Source organism: Callithrix jacchus, chromosome 16, assembly GCF_049354715.1.
Source record: "Callithrix jacchus isolate 240 chromosome 16, calJac240_pri, whole genome shotgun sequence".
Taxonomy (NCBI): domain Eukaryota; kingdom Metazoa; phylum Chordata; class Mammalia; order Primates; family Cebidae; genus Callithrix; species Callithrix jacchus.
In genome coordinates, this window is record NC_133517.1 from 46,745,261 (window position 1) to 46,760,159 (window position 14,899).

Sequence of the window (14,899 nt, forward strand, 5' to 3'; positions counted from 1 at the left end):
ACTTGAGGGCAGGAGTTTGAGACCAGTCTGGGCAACACAGAGAGATTCTGACTCTGAAATTAGCTGGGCATGGTGGTGCATGCTTGTTGTCCTAGCTGCTTGGGAGATGGAGGTGGGAGAGTCGCTTGAGCCAGAAGTTTGAAGTTACAGTAAACTATGATTGTGCCACTGTATGCCATCCAGGGTAACAAAGTGAGACCCTGGTTTTTTGTTTTTTGTTTTTTTTTTTTTGAAACAAAAAGATGGTACGGCAGGGGAGAAAAAAATTCTTATACAACCAAATTACTTTTATGTCAAATACAACTATTTCTCAGATACCAGTGTTAACTTCATCTTGAGCTAACATAAATTAAAATTGGAATTTCGTGGTGGTTGTTAAACTGGTTGTTCATGTTATGATATTCAGAATTAATGGACACTTTTTTCTTACTATTTAGGAAATATCAGCAAGGAACCAGGGTCCGCTTGCGACTCTTAGATCTGGAACTTACGTCTAGGTTCCTGGGAGGAACAACAGATACAACTATACTAGAGGCAGATGCAGTTCTCTTAGGACTCCTGGAGAGTAAAGACTCAAAATCAAAAGAGGAACATCATGAAAAATAAATGAACTTTGCCTAGTGGATTCACTCTTTTGATGAAGTCAGATATACATCAAGAATGCAAGTAGAACATTGTGAATAAATAATTGAATGAAGATATAATAAATAAAAGCTATAATTATAGATAACTCTTGTTAGAATTTTCTTTAGCTATTCCCGGCCCCCCCACCTCTTGTTTTGCTCTTAATGTTTTTTTTTTTCCTTTGATGGGGATAGTATACACTGTACAGAGAAATTGTCATTAAATATGTTTCAAGTGCTGTCTATGTGCATGGTACTAGTTTAATCAGCCGTAAACAAATTAGACAAAATTTCCTGCCTTATGGCCCTTACATTCAACTGGGGAAAACAGATAATAAATAAGTAAAATATATAGTATGGTAGACAGTGATACATGCTAAGGAGAAAAAAGAAGCAAGGAATGGTGTCTGAATGACAGATTGCTAGCTACATGGGTCTCTGAAGAATTTTCCAGCAGAAGAAGCAACTAGTGCAAAGCCCCTGAGACATGACTGCACCTATCCAGATGAAACACCAGGGAGGAAGCCACTGTAGGAGCACAAAAAAGTAGAACAGAGAGGTGAGGCAGGCAGGCTGTGTAGGTCCTAGTAAATGCATTTTGGCATTTATTTACTGATTGAGATGGCAGGTCATTGGAGGATTCTGAGCAGAAGAGGGATATAATCTGACATTTTAGCAGGATCCCTTTGAGTAAGTTAGATGCAAAGGACAACACAGCAAAACCTGTAAGAGACTATCATTGTAATCCAGGCAAGAGATGATGGCAGCTTGGACCAGGGCAGTAGCAGTGGAACTGGTGAGAAGTGATTGAAATCTGGATATATTTTGAAGATAGAGCCCATGGGAGTTCCTAACATATTGAATATGGAATATGTGAGAAAGGAAGGAGTGAGGATGATAGCAAAGTTTTTGGCCTGCACAACTGGAAGACTATTTAATTGCCTTTAACTGAGGTAGGTAAGAGCAGATTTGAGAGAACTATCCAGAACTCAGTTTTGGACATGTTAAATTTGAGATGCATATTAGCCATCTAACTGTAGTGGATATATGACTCTGGAGTTCATGGGAGAGGTCTGGATGAAAGATACTTGCAGATCATAAACATTTAATCATACTTGACAAATGATGTAAGTCAAGAATTCAGGCCTGGTTCTTGATCTGGCCTAGGCAATTCTGTTTCTCATGGTATCAACTGAAGTCACCTGACTGGCTGCTCTAGTAGGGTCCAAGACAGCTTCACTCACATGTCTAGTACTTTGGCAGGGATGCTTTCAGCTGGGACAGTCAACCAGAGCACCTACATGTGGCCTCTCCAGCGTGGCAGTCTCTGGGTAGTTGGTCACTCTCATATGCAGACTTTCCCCAGAGGGAGCATTCCACTAGAGCCAGGTCAACACTATCTTACCTAGCATAGGAAATTACACAGCTTCATTTCTACCCAGTTGGTTATAAACAAGTTATAGGGCGGGTCCGGATACAAGGGGAAAGAATAAGACTCCACCTCTTAATGAAGGTGTGACATTGTCACAGCGTAGAAGGTCAATGGATGAATGATGCTGTGGCAAAAGAGTCTGCCACACCACCCCTTCCCAAGGTCACACCCAATAGCCACCTCTGCAAAGTCTCAAATCTAAATTTTAAGCCCTCCACTCACTATCCTTCCTACTCCCTTCATTTTGTGTACCCAACTGAGCACTTTTTAAAAAGTTTTTGAGACTCCAATCCCCATTGACTCTGTTTTTTCACTCATCATCTTATGTCCTCACTATGTTCTTCATCCAGCTTTGGACTCTGGGGTGCATCATTATGATGACTCCCTTGCAATTAAAATACCCCTGAGGCTTGTCTCCTCCCTCCTCTGTTTTTCATCTGGCAAAACTTCAACCCTGATTAAATGTCTGCCCACTTCATTCCTGCACCTGAGCTGCTTAGAGTTACGAGAGAAAACCTTACAATCATATTGACTGGTATCACTTTAAATCTGAATTTCAGGTTAAGATGTCAGGTTAATATATGCATCTAATTTTATTCCCTCCAAAGCCTAGCTCAAACTATAACAAAGGGAGATGGATGGATGAATAGGAAGATAGATAGATGAATAGATAGATAAATGAATAGATAGATGGGACACATGAATACCCACAGCAAAAAAAAAGTCAAGTGTGAGAAAAACAGGAAAAGAACAACAAAATTTTGCAAGCTGAAAGTAGATGGATGAATAGACATTTACACAGCGGAACAGAGATAGACACGTTCTTAGCTGTCAGTGCAGAAAGCTGAGAACCAACCTGATTTACTGCAGAATCCTCAGTATGTTCAGGAACTGGCAGAACTAGGTACTTAGAGATCTAAGAGTGAAGCAGGGTTAGGGGATGTCAGAATAAAGAGGTTTGGGGAAAAGATAAAAAATAACCTAGATTCCTTCCCCCCATTCCACTTAAATGATGTTGCTGCCCACCTCCACCCAAAGTGGCTGTCTCTCTCCCTCTCCAGCATGATTCTGGAATTTAGTATTTGGACTCTGCTATCTGCCTTCCTCTATAGAAACAATTGTCGGTAAAGGAATGGGCCAAATCCATGTACAGAAATGCACTAAAGAGCAGATATTTCACTGCTCTGAAGACTGGAAGCCAAGGAGAGTATCGATTAAGTAATATCCTAAGAACAGTGATCAGGAAAGAAGTCTGTACCTTCTCATGCCTCAGATCTGCAACAAGACCCTATATTTCTATTTTCAAAGTCTCACCACCAGAAAATTCTTCTTCATCTCTTATCTAAAGGCTAGTTTTTAATGTAAACTCAAGTCTCCAGGTGTACTGGGTTGAATAGTTCCCCACCTCCCCAACCTCCCATATTCAGGTCCATCTGGAACCTGTGAATTTGGAATAGGGACTTTGCAGCTGTAGTCAAGTTAAGATGAGGTCATGCTGGATTGAAGTGGGTCCCGAATGCACTATGACTCATGTCCTTAGAAGAGGAGGCAAGTTTGGACAGAGACACTGACATACAAGGAGAATACCATGTGGCATGCGAGGCAGAGATGGTAGTTCTGCTGCCACAAATAAGGACTACCAGCAGCCACCAGAAGCTAGGGGAGCTGCATGGGACAGGTTTTCCCTCTGAATACTTAAGGAATCAATATACGGGTACCTCGACTGCAGACTGCTGACCTCTTGACCTGTGAGAATATGACTTGTTTTAAGCCACCCAATTTGTAGTATGTTAGGAAAGCCCTAGAAAGTTAATTACACCAGGCATCTCTAAGACATATACTGTTCAGTCAGGGACTGACTTCCCAGCCTGACTCAGAGAACAACTACCCATCTCTCCTAATGCATTGACTCTGTGATTGCCATTTGCAGCCCATATTATATGTCCAGTTTCCTGTGCTCCATTCCTTTTTGGTTTACTTCTATATTTTGGTGCAGCATTGCCCCCTTTTACAGCCTGAATGAAAACGTCAGTGGGGCCTCCAGCTATATGCAACCTACCTAATGAAACCAGCTCCCCAAACGCCAGTCACCTAGTTCAAGTCAGCCAGGCTGAGATAGCCTAGAGAACTAGTTTTCAGGAAACAATCTTCGTTTTTTTAATATTATTAAAGTAGGGCAAATATCTGAATCATGCCCATACTTTTTCTAAGTCAACTCAAACATACCTAACAAAACTTACAGTTTCTGTGTCAGCTCAGGCCCTCCAGGAAACAGACACTAAGAACTGGATGTGCAATTCTGGGAGAAATGCCAGCGAAGGATAACGAGGAGAGGGAGCAGGAGTAAAGAAGGAGCGGGAGAGTCTCAAGCTGTGATGAGGATCTGACACCTGTAATGGAAGGGAGTTGGGTAGGAAGAGTGTCCGGACTGCAGTGCAGCTCTGTGAAATTCTCAGCCAGGCTAAAGGGGAGTGTCAGAACAAAGACTGCCCATTAGAAGAGTTCATAGTAGGCCGGGCACAGTGGCTCACACCTGTGATCCCAGCACTTTGGGAAGCAGATCATATTTAATAATTAATTATTAAATATTTAATAGGTCAGGAGATCAAGACCATCCTGGCCAACATGATGAAATCTTATCTCTCCTAAACACACACACACACAGCCGGGCACACACAAAATTAGCCAGACACAGTGGTGTGTGCCTGTATTCCCAGCTACTCGGGAGGCTGAGGCAGGGGAATGGCTTGAATACCCAGGAGGCAGAGATTGCAATGAGCCAAGATCGCACCACTGCACTCCAGCCTGACAAGAGAGCAAGACTCTGTCTCAAAAAAAAGAAAGAATTCCATAGTAGGCAAGAATGGCCCATGTCTACTACTCGCACCGAGCTCAGTCATTGCAGAGGTTCAGGGAGTGGCACCTCAGCATGACACTGCTGGATTCTGAAGGTTCAGCAGCTGGAGGCGTCTGCAAACTCTACTCCTTGAATCAGGCTCTCTTAAAGGGAGATCTGCGTGCATTCCTAGGGTTACTGCAATTTTCAAACATACAGCTACTGACATATGAAGACTGCTGCCATTCAGATTTACCTCTTGGTTTTCTGAACAAGAATATAAATTTGAAATAAGTGCATTTTCTTCAGTCATAACAGGTTAATCATGTCTTTGTAGGCGCCTCATTTTCTTTGAAACATAGATATGTCATAAGAGTTTCTCGGCCCTTCCCAATGTCATTTTTATTTGGCATAATATTTAATTATTAAATATGGTCAACTCTTTACCTATTATGGTAGAGAAGTACAGTGGTATAGATTATCCTAATTATTTGTTTTTAGCTTTAGAATATATTTTTTCTATGAAGCAATTTTTTTGTGATTAAAATATACCACATAAAAGAACATTAAATTGGTAAGACTATAAATGGCTAAAAAGAAGAAAAAATAGAATTTGCCATTTTAACCATATTTTAAGTGTACAGTTCAGTGGCTTGAAGTACATTTACATGATGTAGGCATCACCACTGTCCATCACCACAATGTTCAGTCATCCCAAACTGAAACTCTGTGTCCATTAAATAATAACTCTTGCTTCTTCCCAGCCTAGTAACCACTATTTGTGTCTCTATGCATTTGACTATTTTAAGTACCCCTTGTAAGTGGAATCATACAATATTTGTTATTTTGTGTCTGGTTTATTCCACTTAGCGTAATGTTTTCAAGCTTCACAGGTGGTAGCATGTATCAGAATTTTATTCCTTTTTAAAGGTGAATAATATTTCATTGTGTGTAAACAGAATCGTTTATTCATCTATTGGTGAACATTGGGTTGTTTCCATCTTTTGCTATTATGTATAATGCCGCTGCCAACACTAGTGTATTAGAATATACTTTTGAACTTACAATTGAATGCATCTATTTTGCTTGGGCAACTTAAGGCATGCAAAAAAAAAAATGTTTATCCCATAATAAATAATGGGCTAATTCTGGATATGCTGGGTGATTGTGCAGCATCCCATAATAAATAATGGGCTAATTCTGGATATGCTGGTTAATTGTGCAGCATCCCATAATAAATAATGGGCTAATTCTGGATATGCTGGGTGATTGTGCAGCATCCCATAATAAATGATGGGCTAATTCTGGATATGCTGGGTGATTGTGCAGCATCCCATAATAAATGATGGGCTAATTCTGGATATACTGGTTAATGGTGCAGCATCCTCATTCTGCCTTCCTTCTACTCCTTCCAGGTGCTTGATGAAATATACAACAACCTTCAGTGCCTGGCAAACAGGACTGGCCTCTTTCTATACTTAACTCATTTACCCCTTACCCATGCAACTGTTCTATTTCCATGGTGCTCCAAAAACTAGATATTTTAAAAATCATTTTGGCCAGGAACCTAAACTATTTTTAGGCATAGAAACCCTTCTTTCTTTTTTTGTCAAGACAGCGTCTCGCTCTGTCACCCAGGCTGGAGTGAAGTGGCACGATCTCAGCTTGCTGCAACCTCCACCTCCTGAGAAACCCTTCTTCACATAAAATTTATATAGTGTGATGTAGGTTGAATAACTGAAATCAGTTCTTTCTTCACATATTCTCCATATTCTCCATGTGATTTCATGATGGCAAAATATACTTTCCTGCCCCTTGACTTTGGCCTTGGCTTTTAGGTCAGTGGGAGTTTAGTGTCTGTGATGTGAACAGAGAATATGCTTTTGAATGTGGCCTTGCTTTCTGGCACAGACCCTCAGACTAGAATAAGCCAAATGGACTTGTGGCCTGAAGCAGAGCCACCCTCAGGTCTGTAGACCTAAGGGTGCCATAAGTGCTTATTATTGTAAGCTACTGACATTTTTGTGGTTGTTTGTTAAGCAGCAATAGCTGACCAATACAGAAATTAATACCTAGAAGTGGCATTGCTTCTGGGATTGGGTGGTGGGCAGCAATGTTCTCTTCACAAAAGAGCAAGAAGTATCATGGAACAGGAAGGGCCTCTGAGAAAACAGAACCAAGAGCAATGGAGAAAAATGGACTTGAGAGCTATCCTTATGAAGCAGAATGAGTATCTAATAAGGAACATCCTTGCATTAGGGTAGTGGGACCCCATAATAGGGAGTCCCACAATACTTACCTAATGGAATTTCAGAATTGTTTTGGGCCAATGATTGTGATGTGCCTCCTAGTCTTTTTTCCCTTTTTCTTTTCCTTTCTTTTGAGACAGGGTCTCACTCTGTCACCCAGGTGAGAGTACAGTGGCACAATCTCAGCTCACTGCAGCCTCTGCCCCCTGGTTCAAGTGATTCTCATGCCTCAGCCTCCTAAGTAGCTGGGACTACAGGTGCACACCATCATACCCAGCTAATTTTCTTCCTTTCTTTTTTTTTTTTTTTGGTGGAGTTGGGGTTTTGCCATGTTGTCCAGGCTGGTTGCAAACTCCTGAACTCAAACAGTCTGCCCCCGTCAGCCTCCCAAAGTGTTAAGATTACACCCAGCCCAGTCTACTTTTTCAAATGGGAGTATTTATTGCAGTTATCCTGTCCCTGTTCCACCATTGTACATTAGATGTACAAATTATCTACTGCTAATTAATTATCTGTTGCTAAGTAACATCCCTAAGGTTTAGTCACTTAAAACAACAGAACATATATTTATTATCTCATTTTCTGTGGGGCAGGATTCCAGGCACAGCTGGAATCCTGGATTCTCTGATTCAAGGTCTGTCATAAGGCTTTGTTCAAGTCATCAGTCAGGGGTTGGGGTTCATCTGAAGGTTTGACTGGGGAAGGATACACTCCCAAGCTCACTTAAATAATTGCCAGGTTTCAGTTCCTTGATGGGTGTTAGCCTCAGTGAGCCTCCTTAGCATGGTAGCTTGCTTTATCAGAACCAGAAAAAAAGAGACAGTCTGCTAGCAAGATGGAAGTCACTCTTGTTAACCTATTCACAGAAGTGACATTCCTCGATGTTGCCACATTCTAGAAGCAAGTTACTCATAGGAAGGAGGTAACACAAGGCCACAAATACAGTAGGCAGGGACCATTGGGACCATCTTAGAAGGTGCCTACCATAAGTATGTAGGAGGTAGATAATTTCTGTTCAGCTTATAGGACTTTGGATCTAAGTAGTAGCATTTGGACTTACAGATCACAAAGATCATAGGCTTTTGGCAGATGCCATGATTGGATGAGGTCTTGGGGTTGGGGAGAGATGTCACAAGATGGTGATGGGGGAGTTTTGCATGTGTGGGGAATATGAATAGTTGTAACCAAGGAAATAATTGTAGGCCAGGTGTAGTGATTCACGCCTGTAATCCCAGCACTTTGGGAGGCCGAGATGGGAGGACTGCTTGAGCTCAGGAGTTCAAGACCAGCCTGGGCAACATAGAGCCTGTCTCTACAAAAAGTAAAAAAAAAAAAAACAAGAAAAAAATTAGCCTGGCATGGTAGCACATGCATATGGTTCCAGCTTCTCAGGAGGCTGAGGCAGGGGTATTATTTGATCCCAGAAGGTTGAGGTTGAAGTGAGCCATGATCTAACACTGCACTCCAGCCTAGGCAACAGAGTGAGACCCTGTCTCAAGAAAAAGAAAATAATTGTGATAGATTGAATTATTTATCCTAATTCTTCATCTCCCTATAGTCTCATAGTAGATAGGATATAGTCACCTTTCTATGGTCTCATAGTAGATAGGATGTAGTAACCTTGCCACTATGGTACTCATGATTTCTATAGTTGATATAAGTAAGAGTTACAAGTAAGTTCAGGAAAGGTTTGGATGAATCTCTGAATGGTAGATTCAGATTTGAGTATTAAAGGAAACCAGGGAGTTTGAAATATATCCCAAAACTTCTGAGGTCAACATTAATGGAGTACTATGAAATTTGAAAACCACAGGCTGGTTAGACCATTGGGCTGACCCAGTATTGCATTTCTTATATTCATATCATTTGGTTTTTAAAAATAAATACACATTTTAGTATAAATTCCTAGGGGAAACATGTAGTTTATTTGAAAAGACTATAACATTTTTTCATGTTTCTTTTAAACTAATTACAAAGAACTCAGAGATGCTCTGAGCCAAAGGAGGTAGGAAAGGAAAATTCTACAAAAGAATGTGTCTTATTTTAAGTTCTCATACCAGCACTCTACATGTGGGAGATGGAAAACAAGATTTTGAACATAGGTTCTCAGCTTCCAGGTAAGCAACTGGACGAATCCTGAAATTGTCCTGTGAACAGATGAAATCTTTAGAAACCAAAAAGTGGCTCAGATTACTACCATTTTCTTCACAAAATTGCCTCTCTGAAAAAAACAATCTAACTGTTTTACCATACTCTATAAGTCTCAAATCATTATGGTTTGGGAAAAATGCACATGAGACTATGATAGCAATAATTACTTCAAATGAATGAATAAAAGAAAGCAAGATACTGTGTTTTTTCCAGGCAACACTTAAATGCAGAATCTTTCATTTTAGATGCAGTAAATACCACAGAAGCCAGTAGATAAAGAGGATGTCCCAACTCGCAAAACCATACCAAAAGGAGTGGGAATTCCACTCAAGCAGGCAGCTGAGACAAGGATTGTGGGTAAATGGTACCATCTTTATTGGTTGGAAATAATGCTATGTCTGAGGTATGCTGCTGCACAACTGTCTTTTAGATATATTTAGCAATGCCCAATATACTAGTAAATTTTTAAAATAGAGCTACAAAATGGATGACAATTTAAGGTAATCCCCTATAATTTTGTCTACAAAAAAAATCTGGTCCATTAGTCATTTCAATCTTTGTTAACACCTCTCTTTTTCCCACTCAGCCTCTGGTGTGGGTCTTAACAAAATTTGAAAGGACTAATGGACCAGAAAAAGTCCTGGAAAATCTATCAAGTGTGTAGTCTTATCAGCCTCCACATAATCTAATGTACATGTCACTTGATAGGTGTGGACGCAAGAACTAGAAGAACCAGAGAAGGCATTATTCCACAAAGAGCAAAAAAGAGAGTGGTTATAAAGTTGGATCCTCCGGTAAACCGGAGATAAAGTCTTACTGATGTGAGGCAAATTAACATTAACATGGCTATCTCCTAATGATTCTCTCAGATTGTCTCGGGAGGTAGGAAGTTAGTCATAGCTGTTTGCAATGTAGACTGGATGACCGCTTGAGAAGAGGCTATAAGATTCAAGAAGACTCTGCAAAAGTTCCATGGTTATTAACAGGAAATGGGCATAGAACTCACCAGTAACTAAGAACTCTAGATGAGGAGATCAGGCTTGCTCATCCTTCCAGGACCCTAGGGTATATTTTGGCTTTGTTCCTTCCCCACTGCCCCAAGACAGAGACCACCTTTTGCTTTCACTGGGGTGCTCCCTCAAGCATATCCAGACAGCTCCAAGTCAAGGCCCAGGAAAGTGAGGCCCAGAGAGAGCAAGGCGTTCTCTCACCCACCTCTGTAAGGGCCTGTTTGTCAAGTTTATTTCCTATTCCAGTGCTGTCTTCCTCCATATGAAAGACAGAGACTCTTCACAGAAGTGTGGCCCTGTCCTGGAGCCTGAACAGGGCATGCCTGTTAGAACAAAACACTGCAGTCTTCACATCTATTAAAGAAGACAGAGACATGGGCTCATTTTCTTATACCCTCCCAATGCCACGACTCACCCATAGGGTCCTGCCTCTTTCTACCTTCCACCACACAATCTCTGTGCAGTCAGTTTATACTTGGCATTAGTGAATGTGCCAAGTCGCCACATACCTTCATGCTGTTTGTACTGCTGTCACCTTCCTCCCTATCATCTCTCCATCTATCTAAATTCTACACAAAATGCTTTCCCTAGAAGAGACCAGTTTTAAAATAATTGTGGGAGTATATGGAAAAGGTAACCTACTATTCTCTCTAATGAAACTTGGCTGATAGTTATTAGAGAGAGGTTTCTGAAGGACACTGTAAACCCCTGATTAATCAGGGAGATTTCAGTTCCTAGGGAATATGTAAAATGTCTACACAACCAAATGTTGCCTATAAAACCCTAAAATACATTACATAGTCTCCTGGCCCCAAAACATTTCCTGCTTTTTAAAATAAAGAATACTGACAGGATTTAAAGTTTTCCTTGATGACTCAGGGCCACCATTATGAAAAACAATTTCGTAATGATGTGATTTCCCAGGAATTATTAAGGTGGGAAGAGCTGCTAGCTCCTGCCCAGTGGTCCCAGACCATTTGCGCTCTTTGAATTTTTTAACTCGTTACCTACGACCTTTTTGTTATCAGCTGATAGTTTTAACTTATGCTAATATACCTACTTCTGGTCATTTCCTGCTTGTCTAACAGGTTGCTCTTGATCTAACTGTGGAAGCTTTATGCCTGTGTACAAAATGAGCATCAGTAACTATCCTTCTTTAGTTCTTTGGTTTGCTTTAAATATTTTTCCATCTCTATTCTCTAAATTGTGGTCTTTATTGGTATCGGTGTCTTTTTCTGCTTCTAATTTAAAATAAGCCTGTTTTACAGTTGTCTGCAAGAGGCTTTGAGGACAATTTTGTAGAATTGTAGAACAATGCAAGAGTTTTGGGATATCTGTTTTCTATTTCACAGCCTTTGTCCCTTATTTTCAGAACCACAGCTGTGTCTCATGTCAAAGGTTGTTAATTTTATTTCATTCTATTTATTTAAAATTAAAGGTTTTAGAAAAGAAGATAAAACTGCTGGGCGTGGTGGCTCATGCCTGTAATCCAAGCACTTTGGAGGCCAAGGCGGGCAGATCACCTGAGGTCGGGAGTTCAAGACCAGCCTGACCAACGTGGTGAAACCCCATCTTTGTTTTAAGAAAAAACTTTTTTTTTTAAAGTAATATCTTTTTTAATTAAAAAGAAAAGATAAAACTAACAAGAAAATTGATATTTTTAGAGTAACTTTTTTTTTCATGCTGAAATATTTTATTTTATTTTATTTTATTGCATTTTAGGTTTTGGGGTACAGGAGTATCCTGATACAATCTCCTAGACCTTAAGTACCTAAGTAAATAAATAGGAAAATGGATATGAATTAATCAATTACTTCCGCTTTGAAACTAATTCACATACTTTGTAGATTAATCTCCTAGGGAGTCATTGTATATGTTCTTAATAAACTGTCAACGATGGGGATTGAGTTTTACTCATTTTTGTATCTTCTTTTATGCCAGCACACTATCAAAAACATAGAGAATACTCATCAATATTTGTTGAACGTATTTAGTTGATTCAGTGGCTATCATTTTACAAGATCCTCTGTCAACAGAGAAAGAGAAAATGTTCTGCAAACTCTGATCCCCAAGGAAGGAAGCAGACATTTTTAGCAACGAGATTGGTACAAATAATCTCCTGGATTTCCTTCCCTTTCGCGCCTCCTTTTCCACACCCCCTTCACCTCACCCCCTCATCTCTGCCATCCCACAACCCCGAAAGCTTTCTGCCTAAACGAGGTTTCACTACATTTTGTTTTAGAGACTTAACAGAAATAAAAAGATCATGCTACGTGAACAGATTTTACACGTCCAGATTTCAAGTTTTCACCTGAGTCTAGTGAAGTTTCTAGAAAAGAGCCGGTAATTTTCTAGAAAAGAGCCAGTTGCTGGGCCCATGTCTCCATGACTAGCATTTTGCAGGCCTATGGGGCGGGGACAGGGGAAGTGACTGTGTACGACTTTAAAGGATGTCTCATTATTTCATGTTAACTGGGCTCTCTTCTCTGTTGGCACAAACCTTGGAGTGTTCACTATATTCATTGCAACCAGGAAGAATCCCTTGAGTCTAAAGGCTGTGGAAAGTTTGAGGAAACCGAAGAGGGGAGGGTCCAGAATTCCATTCTCATTTTGAGCATTCTGGTTCTTTCATGAATTAATGTCCATTGCTTTCCTGCTTCTGAGTACTTTTCCTTCCATCACTTCTAGATATTGTTTACCCAAGTGTTGACAGGCAGCTTTTTTCTCAGGGGTACTGGAAAGATGGTTACATTGAAGCTAAGCATTTGGCTCTCTGTTCAGTATCACAAAAAGCTCACGAGGAATGCCTCTTAATCAAATTTGTCCTCACAAAGAGATAATCTCTGCTCCTTGGTTTGAGAACCACTCATATGCCCCATTGTCATAGCAAATGATGGCTTGCTAAACTTTTCTCTGTGTATATATACAAAACAGTGTCACTCAAACACAGTGAGTATCACACTGTCCACACAGCAAAACCTTCATTAGTTCCATGTTTCTTCCAGCCTAAGTGCCGCAGATTAAACTGTAATATGACTGGTGAAATCGTTCTACTATTTACCTAACGAAGGAAACACAAGCAATGAAGCTGTGAAAGAAGCTCAGCTAGACTCAGAGTTTTACCATGGGTCAGGCTTCTTATACATGCTCCTGTGGGGAAGTTGTAGGGAGTTACTCATTTACTTACCTACTAGGACTTCAGAACAGAGAGGCAGGATTGTTCTGTGCCATCCTGCCTAATTCCAAGTTGTAGTTAAAATGAAACAGCAACAACAATAGAAGCATTTTTGAGAGCTCATGTACAGTTTATTGGCACTGATAAAAGGTGTTTGCTGCATCCTACTCATTTTTCTGGCCTCAGCTTCTGCTTTATGAGCCTGATTCCCCAAGAGGTAGATTGAGTGAGCCGCAGCACACCCTGTCCTTGTGAACTTGAAAGTGGCTTTAAGTATAAGGTCATAACTTCTGGATGGGTATTCTGGACACGTCAAATTTATAATTTTTTTCCCCAGTAGGAATAATGTTCAAAAATATTTTTGTTTTTGGCAAAGGCAGTATCTCCTCTCTTAATTTAACCCTATTACCCTTATTAGAGTGCTACAGAAAGTAGAAAAGCATACAGTTCTCTACTTTAGGTTTATTAACTCTGTGTCTCTGATATTTACTGGTTAATTCTTTAGGATCGATGACCTCTGGTGAATAATTTATCAGTAACCTTTCAAAAATTATTTTCTAAAAGGCACCGAAAAGTATTATCCATTTTTAAAAATGTTATTTTCTCACAGTGCTTTTAGGGTGTTTTGGTGTATAAAAACCAGGAAAAAATATATAAATGCTATTTTTCCCTCTTAGAGTGGGTACCTCTTAAATAATGAGTAAATGACTGGAAAGATAATTTTTATCCCCCTTCATATAGTCTACTTTTAAATTAATTTTATTTAGTGACTTAAAAATCTTAACTTATTTACAATTTATGTCCTAATTTCAGTATAAATGAAGCGGCTTGTAAAATTACTACCTTGGATTAAATAAATGCTGGGTCAAAGTTTTATTTATTCACTAGAATTCCTTCTACCTGGCTCCTTTGGGACTCAAGTAATCTGGATATATAAGCACACAAATATTCCAGAACGCCTGTCTCTAGCTGATCTGCTATTATGGCCTCACAGTATGTAGCCTATACCTGGAAATGCAGCTTCCAGTTGACCTCTATCTCCCCATCTCTCTTATCCCACTTCCTGCCTCCTTGTCTTTCAAGCCCCTGTGTGGATATACAAGATTTCCTGATAGGCAGGCGTCTTTAATGGGCATTTCCATCATAGTCGTCTTTAAAGGAAAGAAGTAGAATAGACAGCAAACAGTAATTTTCTAAGCAAGCATTATATTTTCAACTTTTCTTATAAATTGGCCTTCTTGTCAGTTTTTCCTGGTCTTCTCATTTGAGTTCGTGCGTGTTTTAATATTCTCAAAATAGCTTGTCTAGAAGTCTTGCTGTCAGTTTTGTATAGAACCTGGAAAGAAAATGGTGCCTTTCTGAAATGCCAAATAACCTGGTGTTATATTGTCACAAACAGAACATTTATTGGGAGAAAAGTATT

General features: G+C 39.9%; 1 protein-coding gene and 1 long non-coding RNA gene across 14 annotated transcripts in view; one reads left to right on the plus strand and one right to left on the minus strand.

Moving 5' to 3' along the window:
- The window catches only part of MRPS28 (mitochondrial ribosomal protein S28), a 240,982-nt gene that overhangs the window by 116,863 nt on the left and 109,220 nt on the right, over positions 1-14,899 (plus strand). For 7 of the 11 annotated variants that reach the window (XR_008477073.2, XR_013527926.1, XR_013527929.1 and 4 more), the window contains one exon: positions 438-6,252. The exons of the other annotated variants lie outside the window; for them this stretch is intronic. Coding sequence is in view for 4 of the 7 variants with exons in the window: in XM_008982821.5 (XP_008981069.2) it covers positions 438-606 (169 nt within the window). In the remaining 3 variants the exon portion in view is untranslated. Of the gene's footprint in view, positions 1-437; positions 6,253-14,899 lie in introns of those variants that run through there. 11 annotated transcript variants of the gene reach the window in all.
- The window catches only part of LOC144579725 (uncharacterized), a 63,112-nt gene that overhangs the window by 35,563 nt on the left and 12,650 nt on the right, over positions 1-14,899 (minus strand). For 2 of the 3 annotated variants that reach the window (XR_013527935.1, XR_013527934.1), the window contains exon 3: positions 14,663-14,812. The exons of the other annotated variant lie outside the window; for it this stretch is intronic. This is a non-coding gene — a long non-coding RNA (uncharacterized LOC144579725). Of the gene's footprint in view, positions 1-14,662; positions 14,813-14,899 lie in introns of those variants that run through there. 3 annotated transcript variants of the gene reach the window in all.